General features: G+C 51.8%; 4 protein-coding genes across 4 annotated transcripts; 1 reads left to right on the top strand and 3 right to left on the bottom strand.

The window, feature by feature from the left end:
• Positions 1-128: 128 nt before the first annotated feature.
• NEUTE1DRAFT_69544 (uncharacterized protein) lies at positions 129-1,969 on the top strand (the record flags this gene model as incomplete). Its single annotated transcript, XM_009856305.1, has 2 exons — positions 129-206; positions 280-1,969. The coding sequence occupies 2 exons, from the start codon at positions 136-138 to the stop codon at positions 1,634-1,636; spliced, it is 1,428 nt and encodes a 475-aa protein (XP_009854607.1).
• Positions 1,916-4,202, bottom strand: NEUTE1DRAFT_48311 (uncharacterized protein; the record flags this gene model as incomplete). The annotated part of the gene is made up of 3 exons (XM_009855500.1): positions 1,916-3,163; positions 3,411-3,533; positions 3,714-4,202. 3 exons carry the CDS (start codon positions 4,200-4,202, stop codon positions 1,916-1,918), a joined length of 1,860 nt encoding a protein of 619 aa, XP_009853802.1.
• A 2,069-nt stretch (positions 4,203-6,271) lies between these two features.
• Positions 6,272-8,105, bottom strand: NEUTE1DRAFT_96196 (uncharacterized protein; the record flags this gene model as incomplete). The annotated part of the gene is made up of 4 exons (XM_009856306.1): positions 6,272-6,961; positions 7,045-7,152; positions 7,472-7,631; positions 7,924-8,105. The coding sequence occupies 4 exons, from the start codon at positions 8,014-8,016 to the stop codon at positions 6,897-6,899; spliced, it is 426 nt and encodes a 141-aa protein (XP_009854608.1).
• Positions 8,106-9,158: 1,053 nt separating this feature from the next.
• Positions 9,159-11,838, bottom strand: NEUTE1DRAFT_104114 (uncharacterized protein; the record flags this gene model as incomplete). Its single annotated transcript, XM_009856307.1, has 6 exons — positions 9,159-9,590; positions 9,652-9,942; positions 10,093-10,220; positions 10,559-10,824; positions 10,911-11,006; positions 11,753-11,838. The coding sequence occupies 6 exons, from the start codon at positions 11,836-11,838 to the stop codon at positions 9,159-9,161; spliced, it is 1,299 nt and encodes a 432-aa protein (XP_009854609.1).
• Between the last annotated feature and the right edge of the window lie 6,437 nt (positions 11,839-18,275).

Raw genomic sequence — 18,275 nt, forward strand, 5'->3', positions numbered from 1 at the left:
GTCGAACGGGACCCCTTTCAGACCGACGACACGTAGGTACCGTGACAGCAACTCATCTCTCTGTCGCAACTCTTTTCCTGTGTCCGTCATTGTAGCCAGCAAGTCTGTCAAGCAAATCACAATATCCGACTAAACATGGCCCCGGCACCATGGGATTCAGTCCCTCCTGAGGACACCCTCTTTGCGTTGGTAACTGGCGCCAACAGGTAAGTAATCATCATCTGTCTACCTTTCTGTCCATGCTTCATAGAGATGACATGCTAAACAATGCAATTTCAGTGGAATCGGCTTCGCTATCTGCCAACGCCTGATCGACGAGTATCTCGTGACGCGCTCCCTGTCCTCCCACCTCGTCGTCATCCCCACCACCCGCAGCGTCAAGAAGTCGCAAGAAACCATTGATGCGCTCCGACAACATGCCCGCGAATTCGCAACCACCTCCGACATCCTCCGCTCCCGTGCCGGTCCCAACTACGATCCCCGATCTATTACTAAGCGCATTCACATTCTCAGCGTCCAACTAGACTTGTGCAATCTCGCCGACGTCCACCGCGCCGCCGAACAACTCGTCAACGGCACCGTGAGCAGCCCCGCCGACGCCAACGATGCCTACTTCACCTCCCTCACCGACGTGAGGATACCCCGTCTCGATGCCGTCATCTTCAACGCCGGCATGGGCGGCTGGACCGGTCTCGACTGGCCCAAGGTCTTCCACAACATCTTTACCAAGGGTCTCGTCCAAGCCACCACCTGGCCGACCTTCAAGGCCGCCACGGCCGGACACGTCGTCAACCCCTTGCCCGACACAAAAGACCAGAAGGTTCCCGAAATGGGCCAAGTCTTTTGCGCCAACGTCTTCGGCCACTACCTGTTGGCACACAAGCTCGTGCCGCTGCTGAGCCGCTCCGAGTCTGACTCTACCATTCCTCCCGGCCGTATCATCTGGGAATCCTCCATCGAGCCCGGGTGGAATAACCTCTCGCTCTCCGACTTCCAAGCCATCAAGACCAACGCCGCCTACGAGAGCACCAAGCGGCTGACGGACGTGCTCTCTCTGACCGCCACCTTGCCCTCCGCCCGCCCGTTTGTCAACTCGTATCTTCAGCCGGCCACCAAGTCAAACGCACCAGCTGCCCCACCCAGAATCTACCTCGTCCACCCGGGCATCGTCCAAACGACCCTCTTCCCGCTGAACGCCTTCATGTTCTTCTGGTACCGCGTGGTGCTGTACATTGCGCGGTGGCTCGGCTCCCCCTGGCATCCTATAACGGGCTACAACGGTGCCGTGGCGCCCGTATGGCTTACTTTGCAGGAGCAAGAGGCTTTGGATGCGGTGGACGCTGAGCACGTCAAGTGGGGATCGAGCACAGATTTCTGGGGGGAGTGCAGAGTCCTGAAGACGGAGGTGGAAGGGTGGGGGTGGGATGGGACGGTTGGAACGAGGAAGGAGCTAAAGAATGAGAAGGGGGAGAGGCGCATTGGGAGGAAGATTGTGGGGAGAAAATCCGGGGCGGTAGATCTTACGGAGGAGAAGAAGGTTGAGTTTGAGATGTTGGGGGTGGAGTGTTGGAAGGAGATGGAGAGGTTGAGAGGGGAGTGGGAGGCGAGGTTGGGCAGGGTTCTCGGGAGGCAGTGATGCTGACGACTGACGAGTGACGAGATGAAATTGGTTGGTGAAGAAGTAAACAACGTCCCTGCCTGCCCTGCTATGAGGCGAGCAAAGGAGCGAAATACCTATATACACAAGATAATGATGCTAATACCTCTAGATGTACCCAAAACCCGTAACAGGGGGTATAAACGACATTGTGCATCCGCGTACATATAAAACAAGCCATAACACATACACCATCATCCATCATGAATAACATAACGCCATTGCAGACCCCGACCCTCAGCAAGGAACAGATAAAATTCACGCCGTCCCCTCCACCGTCCCATCCCCTCTTCCATCATCCGACCCCACCCTCCTCAAATTAACCTTATCCCGCCGTCCAAACAACCCCAAACAAAGCGGCACCGGAACCGTCACCATAGCCACCACAGCATGAAACACCAACGCCCAATACATATTCCCATCCGGCCTCCCCTCTTTTCCCTTCTCCTCCTTCAACGCCCCCGAAACAATAATGAATACCCCGCCCAATACCTGCCCCCCGCTCCACGCCAACGTGCTCGTCACCTCGGGACTAATCGGATGCGTCACCTCCACCAGGAACTCCACCACCACCGGAACCAGACTGAAACTCGCCGCGCCTAGAATGGCCAAAATGACATAAGGACCAGCGAGGCCCGCAGAGTCGTGGGTGGACGGCATCCAAAGAAAGACAAGGTAGCAGATCCCAATCAGAGGGACGGCAATACGGATTGTAGTCAAAAACGCTTTCGTCCTGTCAATGATGGGCGAAGTGATGGCCGACACAAGCAGCCCAACAACGATGAGCACGGCCCCCGCGATGCCGGCTTCTTCGTCGGTGTAGCCATGGGGTTCCATGATTTGGTTGAGCAGCGAGGAGATGGAATTGAAAGTGCCGACGTAGACAGCAAAGGGGACGAAGAGGAGCCAGAATTCGGCGTGGCCAAGTAGGATCGCGGCCGAAATGCGGAGAGGTAATTTGGGCGTGGCGGAAGACGGGGCAGCGGGCGTCGGAGGCCGGGAGGGGATGAAGAAGGCGGGAACGGAGCAGATGGAGGAGATGATGGAGACGTAGAGAACCATTCTTGATATGTCGGATGGCTTGTCGACCCAGAATGGCACAATCAACTGGCCTAGCGCGGCGCCAAACGGGTTGGCGAGGGAAGTCAAGGCGGTGGCGGCGACGCGGCCGCGGTTGGTGAACCATAGATCCGAGTAGCGGGCGGGAGCGGCTAGGACAAAGGGTTGGGCGAGCCCGATGAGGATCTGGCCGAACATGACGATGCCGAAGTGGCCACCTGAAGGAGAGGAAGAGTGGGAGCCCCCGTAGCGGACCCAGTTGCCGATGAGCAGAAGGGCAGCGGCAGTGGTGATGGATAACTTGGGGCCGAGGTGCAGGACGTAGATGACCAGGGGCGTGATGAAGGCGAAGGCGAAGAGGAAGGCGGTGCTGAGCCAGTTGATGGTCGTTCCGGTGGTGCGGAAGTAGGCGGCGGCCTGGGAGGCAACGGGCGAGAAGGTGAGCCACTGGAGAAGGATTGTTAGTTTAGGTTTCTCGGTTTGGGTTGGAGTGACGAGTGATTTATCATCTGTGAAAGTTCTTGTTTTCTGTTCTCTCAGTGAGACATTGTGTTTTGTTTTCATGCAGAGCCATCTCCAAGGTAAACATGGCCAGAACTCGACAAATGAAATCATGCTGGACACGGAAAACTGAGATATGATCACAACAACACCACAACATCAAGTCCAGTCTAAGTGGCGCACACGAACAGACATTGGGAGTATTGATCAACTTTAAACGGCCCAATAACATCGTGGCGGGCGTTAGGAGGTGGCCGCCACCCGTTTGCGTAGGACGGGCGGCCCCAATCCCGTACACGAGATGCTTCGCTTGGTGCTCAAGGTACGAGGCGTGGCCGCCGTTGCAAAACGGGAGGGATCGATATGCGACCAACCAACCACGCCCACAGTTCAGAGGTGTCGGCTTCCATCTCGAACCACGGTAGAACCATTTTATCCCGAAGGTTGAAAGATAGTGCAAGACTGGACAGAAAAGGGGAAAAAAGTAGGCACTTACATCCCAGCTAACAATGATATTCAACAAGGTCAACTGCACCAGCCCGAACCACCTCCTCTTATAGACCTTATATACGACCGGTCTTCCCTCACAGTCTCTTTCCACTCTTTGTTCATTTTCGTCATGGTCACCCGCTCCGTCAATTCCAAGTCCGACGCCGCCACCACCACCGCCGGCCATCTCCCCGGCACTGTTAACGACTGTCCCCTCCGTAATGCTGATCCCCGTTCCGGCGCCGAGCGTGGTGGAGATCTCCGATCCCGATCCGGAGTCGGTGGTGGATGCTGACCATGATCCACTATTGCCACTGCTGCCGCCGCCGATTTTCTTTTCTGAGTCGCTTCTGCCGCCAGAGGATCCGTACGTTACTTCACTCCGTGTGGTACCCACCCATCGCCGTTTCTCATCGCCAATCATCGTTGTCGTCATCGTCGTCGTTGTGGTGTTGGTGTTGTAGTTGGTGTTGTTATTACTCGGACTCTCCTTCATTTCGACGATATTACTCCGTTTATCTGCCATGTCTCTGCTGCTGCTGCCGTGAGCATTTCCACTACTGCCTGTTCTACTACTGCTGAGATTGGTGGTGGTGGTTTCGGGAACTTTGGTGTGCGGATACGATAGGCGAGCTTGGTAATCGTCGTGGCTGTCGCGGTGCGAAGTGGTATGGTGAGAATAACGGCTGCTGTGGATGGTGGCCTGGTCCTGGTCATGATCGTGGTCGTCGTCGTCGTCCATTGTTGTGTCTCTTAATTCTTGCCAGTGTCTTTGTCCTTGTCCTTGGAGTGGGAGAGGTCGTCCTTAGGTACTACCTCCTTTGCTGGAGGATCGGAGGCTGCTCATTGCGTTTTGCGCTTGCGCCTTATGAAGCGGCTCTGCTCTGCTCTGCTCTTGTATTAACCGTCCGATTTCGGTTTTTTTTTTGCTTTCTTTTTTTGTTTTTGTCTTGATCCCTTTTCTTTCTTTTTCGAGGGGGTGGAGGCGGCTCTGTTGTTACTTGTTTGTGGCGTCCCCTTTCTGGATAAAGTTATCCCAAGACTTTGTGGCAGAAGTGTTTGATTCAGCTTGTTCGCATTCGGGTTCCAGTCGCGCTTCGGTCACGGTGTTCGGTATAAGCCCAAGGGATGTTTTGACTGTGTTTTGCTTTTATCTCTGTCCGAACGGAGCTTCGGTGCCAGTTGTGCGAGTGTAAGTCCGAGCAGTAGAAAGGTTCTCTGCCACCCGTCTGATGTAAATGCGAGCGAGCGCCAGAAGATGAGGAAGCTGTAAAGAGGGATGAGCGACACGTGTTCACATACTTGTATTCGTCGCAATTCATCAATCTGGTTGAAGACGATGAAAATGAATGAATGAATGAGTGAATGATGGAACCGAAGACGGGACAATTCACGGTCGCATACTACCACACCACACCTTCAAATCTTCCTTTCCAGTCGGACTTGCACGGGATCAAATGAAAGCCTGGCCTGCAAAGAAAGGAAAGACGGACGGGACGTTGGAGGACACGGGATATTGATCGCGCTGTGCACCCGCTCGCTGCATGGCATTGTCAGAATGGCACGCTATCACACTTTCGAAAATCTCGGCAATCCAAGAAAGGTTCAAGTTTCCCCCCAAAAACCGCTTTTCTGCGTCGCAACCTTCCCCATTTTCTTGGCGAGCGGCGCGGCCAAGCATATGATCATCGCCTTCTCTTCAACACAAATGGATATGATGGATCGTGATAGGTTCACTTTTGAAACCGAACCCGCTATCTTCATCTTCCCCAGGTATTCTACACTACTAGTGTACTATGTTTAATGTGTTACGTCTTCCATGGACCAGGAAGGCGGTCTGTTCTATTCTATTGCATCTTACTTCATCCCGAGTTTTCTACAAGTTTTTACCACTTCTCGTCATCCTTCCAGAAGTTATTCCCAAGAACTCCCCATTATTTTCAGCCCGCTTAGTTGCTCGAGAACAAGAAAGGGTCGAGCGGGAATCGGGTCACAATCTTACATTATTCCCCCCTCCCTCCCCCGCGCGTCATATCTCCGAGTCGCCTACCCACCACGATCTCAAAAAGTCACCCACCCACCCATCCAGTTTCAATCCTCACCCCCTCCTTGCTCCCTCCCTTGCTGCCACATGCCATCTTATCCCGTTGCGCAATGCGAAGCTATCACAAGGTCGCATCTGCGAACGCAAGCTAGAAAATAAGTTGAGTGCGTACACTCGACAATGAAGGGGTATGTTATCTCAGGACAAAACCACCCTCATCAGATCATCACCACCTATTTCGGTCATTTCGTTGCATGGCCCCATCGAGCAGCGACAGTAGGGACCTACAGTACGTATAGAAAAAACCACGCCAACCGTGTGTCTTGGGATTCAGAAGACCAAGATATCTCATGCATTCTCTCGCTTGCTTCCAAGTGTTCTTTGGCGTGTCATCATATCATAAGCGACTTAGAAATGCACAGGACATCGCCATTTTTGAGCGAATGGGTGAAATATGTCTTTTCATGTGAGGTGAGCGCAAAGTACGAGAAACAACACCAACCAAGAAAATGGGATAGAAGCAAAAAAAGTAAGGTCTATGGGGAATATTCACCTGTGTCTGCTTTTGAGAGTTAGGTGACGTCGGAAGGATTATAATACAGAAGAGACACGACAAGGCTGGGGAAGTAAAACCGAATCAGAGGGGACATGCCAAAACTATGGAAGAGAATGCCTCCCGTCATACTGCCTTGCTTCCCCCAGCCTTATATAGACGTTCGTTTGGAGAGGAGAGGGGAAAGGTCAAGTGTAAACACATTCATCGTGCAGCATGGATGTGTAACTCCTGGAAAGTCCCTTTGTCCTTTTCCTCCCCTTTTTCACCTGGCACTCTTTCGCTTTCCCGTCTCTGTTCGTATTCCATGATGGCTGCTGGATGATTTTGAACTTTTGGCGATTGGATCCTAATTGCTTTCTATTCCCGGTCGTCATCGTAACGATTAAACGTACGTTGGTTGTTTCCTTCGTGTATCTTGTCTATCGTGAAACGCCCCATTGTCTCCATGTAAAGAAATAGCTCCACCGGACTGCACCCTTGTTGTCGTTCGAGGGGTCGCTTTTTTTGTCATCGGGACTGCCGAGCGTTGGGGTCAAGAAAGTCGCAGGCGCATCAGGAATGCGAAACGACCGTCAAGGTAGATCGATCGCTTATTTGAGGGTGTTCCAGAGCTTGGGAGCGGCGCACTGGGTGGCGCAGTGGACGAGGTGGAAGACTGTTTGTTGTCGCGCAAAGTTCCTAGTGAGTAAGCCTGTCGTGTATGCCTGTGGGCGAGGAAGGGGGACTCTATAAACGTACACTCCTCAACGCAGTCCTCGTTGTTGTCAGCGCCAGCGCCGGTGACGCGGGCAGCGCACTCATCGTAATGGTGCTTGGCCGGAGCGCACTCCTTGGAGTTGCGGCACTCTGTAAGCAATAAGCCCCGTCAGCACATCATGTTCCGTCTCGAATTGGACTCCGTAGTAACGAATGGGAGTCGGAGAGCGTTGCGTTGGGATCAAAGGCTGGGAGAGATCGACGCAAGTTCGGAGGTTGCGTGTTATTGGCAGCTCTGTTGGTCGAGAGGCAGAGCAGTGCCGGAGGCTCGGCGCGGGAACGCAGGGCTCCTACAGGCGCAAGGTGCGTGGAGGTAGTGGTCGCGGAAGGCCGGATGGTAGTGGTGGTCGAGTGATATTGTATATGTGTTGGTCGGACATGGGATGGAAAAAAAGGACAGGTTACCCACCCTCTTCGAGAGTCTCCTTGGGGTCGACGATCTCATCCTCGTCCTCCTCCTCCTCCTCTTCCTCCTCAGCCTCCTCCTCGGGCTCTTCGGCGGCGGGGGCGGACTCCTCAGCCTTGGTCTCGGCGGTGGTCTCCTCAGTGCTCTCGGAAGCAGGGGCAGTCTACAGCATGAATTGACCGTCAGCATGCTTGTTCTTCCACTTCCCCGTGTACGTGTTCCTCCTCCATGGCTTATGACGCAAACAAAGCCCTCAACCACGGTATATCCCCCACCATGTCCTTGTTCCAACAGAATGTAGGGCAAAGCTTCAACCGTTGTGTTGATCAAGCCTCCCCACCTCCCTCTCGTCGTGATGGACTGTATCTCTGTCTAGAACTCGGGGACCCGGGGCATGGGGAAGGTTGGTAATGGTGATGATGGTGGTGGTGGTGGTGGTGGTGGTGATGGCATACCTCGGCCGGGGTATCGGCAGGGGCCTCGGCCTCGACGGTGGCCCACGGAGTGGCGGCGTCGATGAGGTCGGTGACAGCGTCCCAGAAGCCCATTTTGAAAATCGCGGGGGTGGCGGCGAGAAGAAGGTTGCGGTGGTCTTGTCGGTAGGTTGGTGATATGGCGCGACGTTGAGCAAGCTTTCTCGATCAAAAATCGGGTAAACCGAGCTTCTTGCTTGGCTCCAGTGCTCCCGGGTGGCCCCAGCTCCTGGTCCGAGCGCTGTCTCTTGCCGTCCCTCTTGCAATTGGCAATTGCTGATTGGCTCGTGCCTATTGAGAGACGCTCAAGCTGCCCCCGGGTAATCCCGCAGCAGCCATGGAAGGCGTCACGTGCAATCACATCTACTATGCAGTACACTATTGTGCTCTCGAAACTTTGGAAGCTCGTCAGGGTCAGTGCGAGTTCGAGACGCAACTGTGGCTTATGTCTGGACTCGGCTGTCGTGAGACGAGTTCATGTCCCTATCACAGCCCCCACGCCGCCGCCGCTATTGACCACTTTCCCGACTGACGGGCTTACTTACTGAATAGGCAGTCACCGGTCAGACCCAAGTTGCGTGCTTTCTGACGGCTTACCAACACGGGACACAACAACGAACAAGCCATGTATCTCGGTATCGCTGGCGTTGATGTCGTTACTAGCCCTCTCATCATCAATACGTGGCAGGCAGCCGCATTCTATTTCTGTCCGGTTATATACTTCCGAAGAGCGAGACATTGACAAGGGTATATTTCAAGGTTTGGGCCAATGGATATTTGACAAGCTAAATATTGGCTATACAATGCTGCAATGAGAAACCGGTTTGCCTCCATTTGGTACTGTACTGACTACTGACATCCATCCACTTGGGAACGGCGGCAAGTCCGACCAATCACCGTGTGTTTCTGACGTTATAATTCGTTTTACTCGAAATCCTCTTTTGACATCACTTGTATAAAAAAAAAATTAAAAAATAAAAATAAATAAAAAAAAAGACCGACGCTAAAATGATCGCACAGACGCCTGTCACTAGTAGTCGTATGATGTGCATGTTTTTCTTGTTGATCGGCGGCATTGAAAAAAATAAAAAATAAAAAAAATAGTCAACTCGGATATTCGAATGTTTGCCTAATTCCGGGCAGCGCTGAAGGCGGTTACTTTGTGTCTCCGGGCCAAGCCACATCCTGAACGCAATCTTGACAAGAAAGTCGGGCATTTACGCCGTGTAGTCCGGAGGTGGCTCATCCGGGCCAGGCTGGGGCACTTGGTTCCGATCGCTCGTCACGTCCCCAGACGGTCCAGACGCAGGTGTGCTCGAGGAAGGTCGACAAGCTTGAGCCTCATCGTAGGGTGGTGGGGGCTCGAGGTTTTGCCCGGGGGTCAGTCCAAGGCTTTGGGCGTGGAGTAGTCGGTCCCGCAGCCACTCATACTTTGCTTGGAAGTCGCTGTGTCCGCCATCCTTGAAGGTCAACTTGCACTCGATCCGAGGGATCTCCGGCGGTACGCCCCCGTTTGGAATAGGTCTGACTATAGCTGTCCAGCTCCAAGGCCCGATCCAGGACGAGTTGATGCGGACATCGCTAAAGTTTAAGGGAGGCGCAAAGAAAGATCGAAAAGCCTCGGTCGACCTGGCTGGAAGGTAGATGATCTAGACACTAGTTAGACTGCAACATGACCATGTCGTACAAAGAAATCAAAGCCGAGCTCACCCTCTCATTGGTGATGTATGCAATGCCATTGTCGCTCTTGACAGAGAAAGGCTCTGCTACCTGCAGCTCCTTGGGGACCGAGAGCTCAAGGCCGACTCGCGGCTTGGAGGTAAGGAGAATCTTTTCTCCAGGTAGTTTCTGGATCTGCCCATCACGGGTCAACATGACCCAGCTTTCTTTCTCGTCAGTAATCGAATGCTGAGCAAGCGTCCATCTGTGCGCCTCGACCAGGAATTGGTCGGCCATGATGCCTTGGACGGGACGGGGAGGTGGGGCCGGGTTGGGTGGTATCTGTAACAGGATCCCGTAATTGGGATTATATGATGACGGGAAGTAAAAGAGGGGACAAGGACACTCGCAACGTGAGCCCTGGGGAAGATGATGCAGAGTTGCCTTGCCAAAGCGTCACGGGAGAACAGAGAACAGCAGATGTAGACTTACTTTATTGACATGATGAGAGACTGACTGATCCGCTACCGAATGGTCCGCTAGGTACCGTCTTGTCCTGTCCCGCGCGCCCGGAAAGCTCCCAGATCTTCTACGGAGCTTCTCGATTCGTGGTATGGGTGCTAGTATTAGCACGCAAGGGTATGGTGGGTATTAGCCGTCCAGGGTCAAAGAGCGAGGCCAGGAAGTAACCTGTTCACCCACAGCGGCACGGCCTGCGTCAAGATGAGATGGGAGATCTGGCAAGTCTCAGTCCAGGGGTCAAGGAAGCTGTTGTATCTAGAGTGGGCCGACTGTTTGCTAATCCGGTCGTCGTAACTGACAGCCTGCGAACCTGCACAGTGTCGGTCTGTTAGCCTCTATCACTTTCAGAATGTTTCAACTTGAACGGGCTGCCAGCCGAGGCAAGTGAGCGTGGTTGGCTTGCCATCCAGCTTGAACACTCCAGCCCGGAGAACACCAAGCATGGGAATGGGCATGCGGTAGTGTAGCCAGTAGCGTGTAATAGCCCTTGTAGACAGGCAGCCTCTAGGCCAGCCGAGCGGCCAGGCCAAGGGACTAAATGGAGACGGGGGATGGGTCATGGGCAAGGCAAAGCAGATGAGAACCAAGACGGGGACCCATATCAAGAGGAGGGCCGAACTGGGTGTCTGAGCGGCCAGAGCTCCAACCAATGGGACCCTAGTTCTAGGACGCCCAAGTAGTTCCAGAATCAGGACGGGGAGGCTCTAACCAGTGGTCGGTCTCGGCAGATAGAGGCAGGAAGGAATATAAACATGCTCAGTCACCCTTTTCCAGAAGCAGAAACTGACAAGCGAGAGAGAGGCCCGGGGCCGTGGGTGCTGGACACTTGGGCAATCGAGATGTGTTGCATATCGAGCTGCAAGATGGAAACAGAGCGAGAGACACTGGAGGAGTAAGAGCGAATGAGGAGCTACACGGGTACGTGGAGAGTCGTGGTATGAGCTGTGAGACTGTGGATGGATGCCATGGGGACGCCGTCCAGGTTCAAGGGTCGACCGACGATTGGGACAAAGTGATAAATGAGGCATACATAGTGTACAGGGTATATCGGATGTAGTGTACACCGTCCAAGGCTCTGTTCTAGACGCACTTCCTTTTCGACTAATTAACTGCTTGGTGGCCCGGGTATGGCGAGTATTTCCTTTGGGTAGGTGTTGATGCTGGCTTGAGGTTGGGGGAGGGGAGCGGGCAACTGGCATGTAACAACAAAACCAAACTAACCTTTGACGTTGTTAACAAGATAAGCAGTCGTCTATGGTGGGAAAAACGCCCAGGGTTGTTGGTAGTGGTTAGATTTCTGACAGCAGATGGGTGGTCTTGGTTGGATGTTTTTGATTATCGAGATGGGTGGATGGTGGTGAATGAGGTGTGGTTCTAGGAGAGAACTCTGATGCAGAGGGGTACATTTGCACCGCAGTCAGTGAGTGGCATTCATGGGGGGGTGGGATTAAACCGGGGTACGAATTAAATGGGATGGACTACACCAACTACTAATATGGGGAGTGGAGCCAGCGGACTCGGCACTGCCCGCCAAGGAATATTGTTAATACTACTACGCAGTACATACCTGTTAGAGGTACATACACTACCGCTGTTAATCTGCAAAGGTCGAAAACTTCCACCCACTCACCCCAACAACGGACCCCGCACGTGAGTTTGTCCATCGTGACTGCCCTCGTGAACCAGAAGACGGGAGCCTTCCAGGTGAATGACCATGAGGGCAGAGACCTGAAGGCGGCAATGGGCAGAATTTAGTCTCACACACACACACACACACGCACACGCACACACAGCTTGAAAAATGGTGGCTCTCCTCGTCCAAGGACTGAACTCAACACTCAAATCCGTCTCTCCACGGCGTCGCGACCCACAACTCCAACCTACCCACAATCCGGGCATCTTGTCGAATTTCCACTGATCTCATTTCGGAGTCCATCCATCCCATTCCTCACATCGTCTTCCTGTACCTGCAGATCGCCGTCCAGTCCATACGCACTCCTCTTAGCGTCCAGAATCTAATCTACCATCTGCCCCCTTTGGTCGCCTCAAGAGCCAGTTGCTTATGTATACCACAGGGCAAGCACAACAAGGATACGGCTTGTACAGGTCCTCCGTGGGTACAGCCTTGTCCCCACCGGATCGAATTGCGCTTCGAGTGCATACGTCCATGTGTCCGTTGCCTTCCACAAAGGCACTGTTGCCAGGCCCGGGGTTGATGTGAGAGCGGGAGAACGGAAAGCCATGCTCACCATGCATGGGAGACGCTACACGTGTACAACTAAGCCTTTCAGCCTCCTTGTAGCGCTTCTGGTAGTAAAGCGACTGGACATGCCCTCGCTGGCCCACGTCGGGTCGGCAAAGCGCACCGATACACATCCTCGCCATCACGGCACAATATTCATCATTGGCTCCCATGTACACTACTGGAGCAGCCAGGGGTGGACAAGCACTGCTACTACGAAAAAAACGTACATACACTACATACCAGCGTGTCGGCTTCTTTCGGCCCCTCCCAGAATGCGTCTCCCACAGTTTGCATGAGGCCAGTGGACTCTTACCTCAACCACCACGGGCCTATTCCGAACTCAGCTTCCTCACCGCCCCATGCACTCCATGTGTACTGCCTAGTGTACCTCTGCGGCAGGGCGGCGAGGGGAAACAACCCGTGGCAGAAATTTCAGAAAAGAATTGTCATTGGCGAGAAATCATATCCAATACCGGGTACAGCCGTCATGCCGCCTTGACGTGGGGCAGTTTGAACCACTCCCACTCTTGCTCTGGAAAAAAGCGATATATCGTTGAGAAAACATCAACACTCACAAGGTACCCAGAAGTCTAGACCGGTTTGACCAGTAGTCCGGGCTACAAAGGGGGTCAGGATACGGGCGCCGCCTTGAAACCGCCTAAACGTTGTTGCGTTACGGCTTCCGCCACTCGTGGAATCAAGTATCACCGGCCTTTCAGCGAGTGGAATGAGGGCGTCAGCTTTCCGCACATTGACATCATGTGACGGTAGTGGCTTTGTACCACGCCATTCCAGACCAGCCTTTGTTCCTTCCTACAGATTTCCCCGCGGCAATGTTGACGGAGCTTAGTATCAACCCTTACATCGAGGAAGGCTAGACTGCGTTATCACTGGTGTCAACGACACACTATCGTTTCTTAGTTTTGCCATCGCATGCATGTCTTCCCCCCACGCAAAATCATCGATGCGTCAGCTTTCCTACGCTCTGAATTTGGTATCTTCACTAATGAATCCCAACCCAGCCCAAGTGGGTAAGACTTCCTGGCTCGCCGGGTTCGAGACAGGCCGCAGCCGGACCTCTTAGCTATATCGTGTGCCTCTGCAGTTTCTTCTCTACATATCTGTTGACAAAGGCTCGAAATATAGTGGGTCCATATCCACCTCTCGGCTTTACTTCCGAAGGAGTGCGTCGAGGGTCCTGATATCTGCAAATCCTGTAACACCATGTCCTTCAAGGACTCGCGGTGAAGTTTTTGCCGTATACGGAACACTCAAGCTTTTTGTTTTGGTGGTCCTACGCATGTACACATCTGGTCTCTTTTGTCATTCATGATGACCAGCCGCGAGTGGTGTAATCACGAACAGCCACTTGCTGTAGGCCTAGGACGTGGGTCTCAAATCATCCTTCCATGTATGTCACTTTCTCATCAGATATCTACTATACAGATGGGCGACAGAGCCGACGAGGTCTAGATCCAACATGTAATGCCAATCCATCCCACGAAATTACAACGTGTCGAATCAACAGATATTCACCCAGAGCCGAGGCCTTGAGCAAGGCCTGAGGTGTTTGAATTCACTTCACATCACGTTTGGAACTATTGCTACGAAATAGATTTCCCACGACAGAGTATGAGTGGCCTTTACTGTGCTAGGAGCATCCCATTTAGATGTGGGATACATCTTTACCCCGAAATAATTCGCTCCGCGCTAAAGAATTCAAGGGACCAGTATCAAAACCTGGTAACCTCCTCGACGACAGATTTACTGTTACATTCACATCCAGAGGCGAGTTACCACCAAGGTAACATAATCGCATTGGGCAAGAACCCTATCCAAATGTGAACCTAAAAATCTCATCACGCCCGGAACCGCACTACTTACACCCAGACATTGAAGGAGTGTCCAGCAGTTTCATCACGCCTGAAGGCCATTGCAATTTTGAGTTGAGACGTCCTTCCTGTCGCGGAAGTAACCTGGCCCAGATCTTCTCTCATCGCCTCTTCCCACTCATTAGCACCCCCTTCACCACACAAAGCAGCCAAAATCCATCACAATCCAGGGGGGGGTGCCTGAGTCTCGTCGAAAACAATGCAGTTTAAGTGACAGACTGTGAGTGATGCCTGTATCTACTATTTAAGCCCGACAAGCATGATTAGACAGGAACGGCAGATCGGCACAATCCCATTACTCCGATTTTCCGCCCGTCATTCGCTCTTTTTCGGTGAAACCGCCACACGTCACACGTGCATGCATCCCTTCCAGAATGCGTCGCGGACCATACAAGTACAGTCTGGTACTAGGATTTCTTTCTCGACATAGACCCCATATTGTTCGCGTATCGCTGACAGTCAGTTCAGGGAAGGACATCGACCAACAGCTGCGAACTATTGAGATGATCCTCTCGCACTCCGCTTTCTCAAAACAAGATCAGTGATTTCAGCCCTGTTGCAACCAATCTACACAGCCAATGGCCTCATTTTCAAGACTACTACATAGGACATTCCTTCCTCATGGAAATCATGTCTGCAGAGATATGGCTGGGTTCAGTAGCCGATCTGGGATCATCACGGACATGGCTCAGCAAACTTTCGTAAAGTTGTCCAAGCCCATCAAATTCCCAACATATGTGAACAACAGGATCAGAACAGGACCTTGCCTCCCCGTTTATACGCGAAATTAGATGAATGTAAAATTAAGAACTAGTATTCAGTACAACGTGGGCGGCCTGCCTAAATTCGCGGCTGGTGGGCAGATGACAAAAGACCACAGCGATGTGAGGGGAAATGTCCATTTCAGTTCATTTCCCATGGTTTGCCTTTTCACTTTTCGTTCATCGTTCACAGAGAGGAACGAACAGTGGGCGTAGTCAATGTACGGAACTCCCACCGAGATTGCTATGGATTCCCGTCGTTTCTTAGGAAATCCACACCGCTCAAGCACCTAGCTAGATGCTGCTAATCCCCTCCCCAGCTAGACCTATCGCTTCGTTTCCCTTTTCCGCCTTGTTCTAGCACGTTCTATTGCGGAGGATCACACCTCCGTAAGTCATCGACACATGGATCAAGAGAAGTCGTTGCTTTTGCTCGTATGTCCGATCTCTGTTCTATTGTCTTTTTGCCACGCATCACGAATTAGATTTTCCATTTCACTGGTAACCAATTCTCACATATCATTGGATAGTACAGTTCTACGGATGATAGTTCATTCTTTTACATTATTTCTCTGGCTCTCTGCTTTTGAACCGACCCTTTTAATCACCTTCACGGGCACCAGTCCACTCCCTACAAAGTCACGAGATAACGTTTTGATGTTGCATTAGATTGAGTCTCATTATACTCTAAAGTATGGTGACTGAGTGGCGACCTCTTGATCGTGGAAAAGAAAAGGAGCATTCGTTCATTTATGATAGCAGGACAGACAGAGACAAGAAACAGCCCCCCTCATAATCTACTACTAGTACTTCACACATCCCCTTCAGCGTCCTGCTTGCTCTCTTGTTCACCACATCTTCCCGCCTACCTGACTTGCTTGCCATATTCAACTCCCGTCTTTACCATCCTATCCACAACCAAGGGCAAAAAGTCAGACCTAAGATGTGTAACCGACCGACCAACCAACCAACCAATGGCTTGCTTATACGCACAAGCGAGCGATGTGTATAGGTAGTACACATAAGCTTTCAAGCCTATCCAAGTGGAAAAATGGATAGAAAAAAAAAGACGCCATACCCAGATCGTTCCCCTAGAGGAAGGGAAACCAGAGGAGCGAAAGAAAAAGAAAAGGAAACAAAACTAAACAATGCTCCAAAGCGCAATGCCGAGATGGTACGCACAAAAAAAAAAAAAAGAAAAAAAAAAAAAAAAAAAAAAAAAAGAAAGCTCCCATGCACCTTCAAATGCAACCAGCCAGAGAACTATGAAGAGGCTAAACCCCAGGAAATGGAAAAGGAAGAGTAAACAAACCGGAACAGCGAACAATGCCAGACGAAAAAGAAAGAAAAAAATGGAAAAGAACTCGAGAAAAAAAAAAAAAAAAATGCCATTTCGTTCTTTCCCCCTCTGATCTCGCCCTCCCTCCCTCTCTCCCTTCTCCTTGTCCTCATTCTCTTCAAGGGCTCTCAACAAGAAGCAAGGACTAATCGATCAGAAAGTACTAGCCCTTGTTTCTATCCTTCATCAAACCCCCCCCTCCCCATTGCGATCCTGCTTGATTCGGTCCGGCGGGTGAAGACACCATAACATAACAGACAAAGTCGATACAGGCTAGTAGACTAGATCATACAAAGCTCAATAAACCCCGTCAACATGTGCAAAGCCAGTAGTTGGGTATCCATACCCCCCTACCCCCTCTAGTCGACAACTAGTGTATTCAACGGTCATGAACCTTCCGGGCAAGCATCCATCCATCCGCCCGCCGGCCGTCGAAAAGGGAAAAAAGGCCAAAGAAAGCCACATGAACCCAACCCAACCCAACCCAACCCAGCCAGGTCCGAGCAGGTCAGGTCAGGTCAAGTCAGGTCAGATAACATCCAGATAGATAGCGGGCGTTAGGGTGCGGTAACAAGAACCTTTTTGCCATCATCTATCTCCTAAGCCCAAGGGCAGAACAGAACAAAAAAAAAAAAAAAAAAAAAAAAAAAAAAAAAAAAAAAAAAAAAAAACAGCGAGCAAACCACCGAGATGATGAAAAGCCGTCAATTCCAGGGTTTGATGAACGGACAAGGAAGCCGGGATGGATGGATGGATGGGTGACTCCGTTTCCCGAACCATTAGAGAATAACATCTCTCAGGAACGGACCTAGCACCCTGTCTGTCTGTCTGTCTGTCTGTCTGTCTGTCTATACCCGAACCACGCGGGAAGAATATTGACATAACATGATACGCAAGAACGAGCCAACGAAATGTCGACCGTTGGTTATTCCGACCCTCACCCAGCACAACGTTTGAATTTCATCAGGGACTAGTGTCCACTGTCCACCCGCGGGAGTAGGGAGTCGGTAGTTATTTCTCTCGCCAAGGCCAAGCCAATATTTTCTCTTTCATTACCCTTGCTCGTTGGGCACCAACGGGTGGGTGAGATTAATGAAATAACGGGTATAATCAAACCCTGCAGGGTCTGGGTGGGAAAGGGAAGCCGGAGCCGAAGCTGGATCAGAAGGAGCACAAGAAGAATGAGAGCACACTGAATAGTAAGTGCTGGATGGCCATGTTCTCGGCAGAGGGAGAAGAGACAAGACTTGGACCACCAACAAATAGTTTCATAACGGCGCGAACTAACGACAGATTTCATAGGGGAATTTCTGATAGTTGCCCGATTGTTTTTTTCTCTTCCCTTGTCGAGACTAGGTTCTGACGAGTCTCGATCCTTCGTAAAGAATATGGGGTTCCCTCTTTTTGTTTCTCTCCTCACCTTGCTCATTCATCTTCCCGATTGTCAGTCTTGGCTGATACGAAACACGAGCCCAATTAACAGATACCAGGGAGCCCTCGAGAAGATGGACGACGGACGGTGGACACAAAGATACATGCATCAGAACAGGATGAATGCCCAGGCTGGCGAGATGATTTCTGATATCGATCAACCTGACCAGACCGACCGACCGACCAGTTGATCCGTCAAGACCAATCAACAAAACCACTAGGCCCAGTTCATTGACCTGTCACGACCATGCGATAACTGGGGTGCGAAGAAAGAAGAGGAGAGGCCAGACACCAAGTGAGAAAGGGCGAGGAAAACCGCCTCGTGTCAGTGCCAATCAGTGTGGTGCCCGCCAGTCCAGAATACCCATTTCGTCCCACGTGTCCGCGGCCGTCGTCATCTATTCTTTTGTCGAGTCTTCATTGTTTGAGATGCCTTCAGTTGGATTGAGCCAGGAGTACGTGAGACTTGACGAGAAAAAGGTGGG

The sequence above is a fragment of the Neurospora tetrasperma genome, assembly GCF_000213175.1.
Source record: "Neurospora tetrasperma FGSC 2508 unplaced genomic scaffold NEUTE1scaffold_6, whole genome shotgun sequence".
Classification (NCBI taxonomy): Eukaryota; Fungi; Ascomycota; class Sordariomycetes; order Sordariales; family Sordariaceae; genus Neurospora; species Neurospora tetrasperma.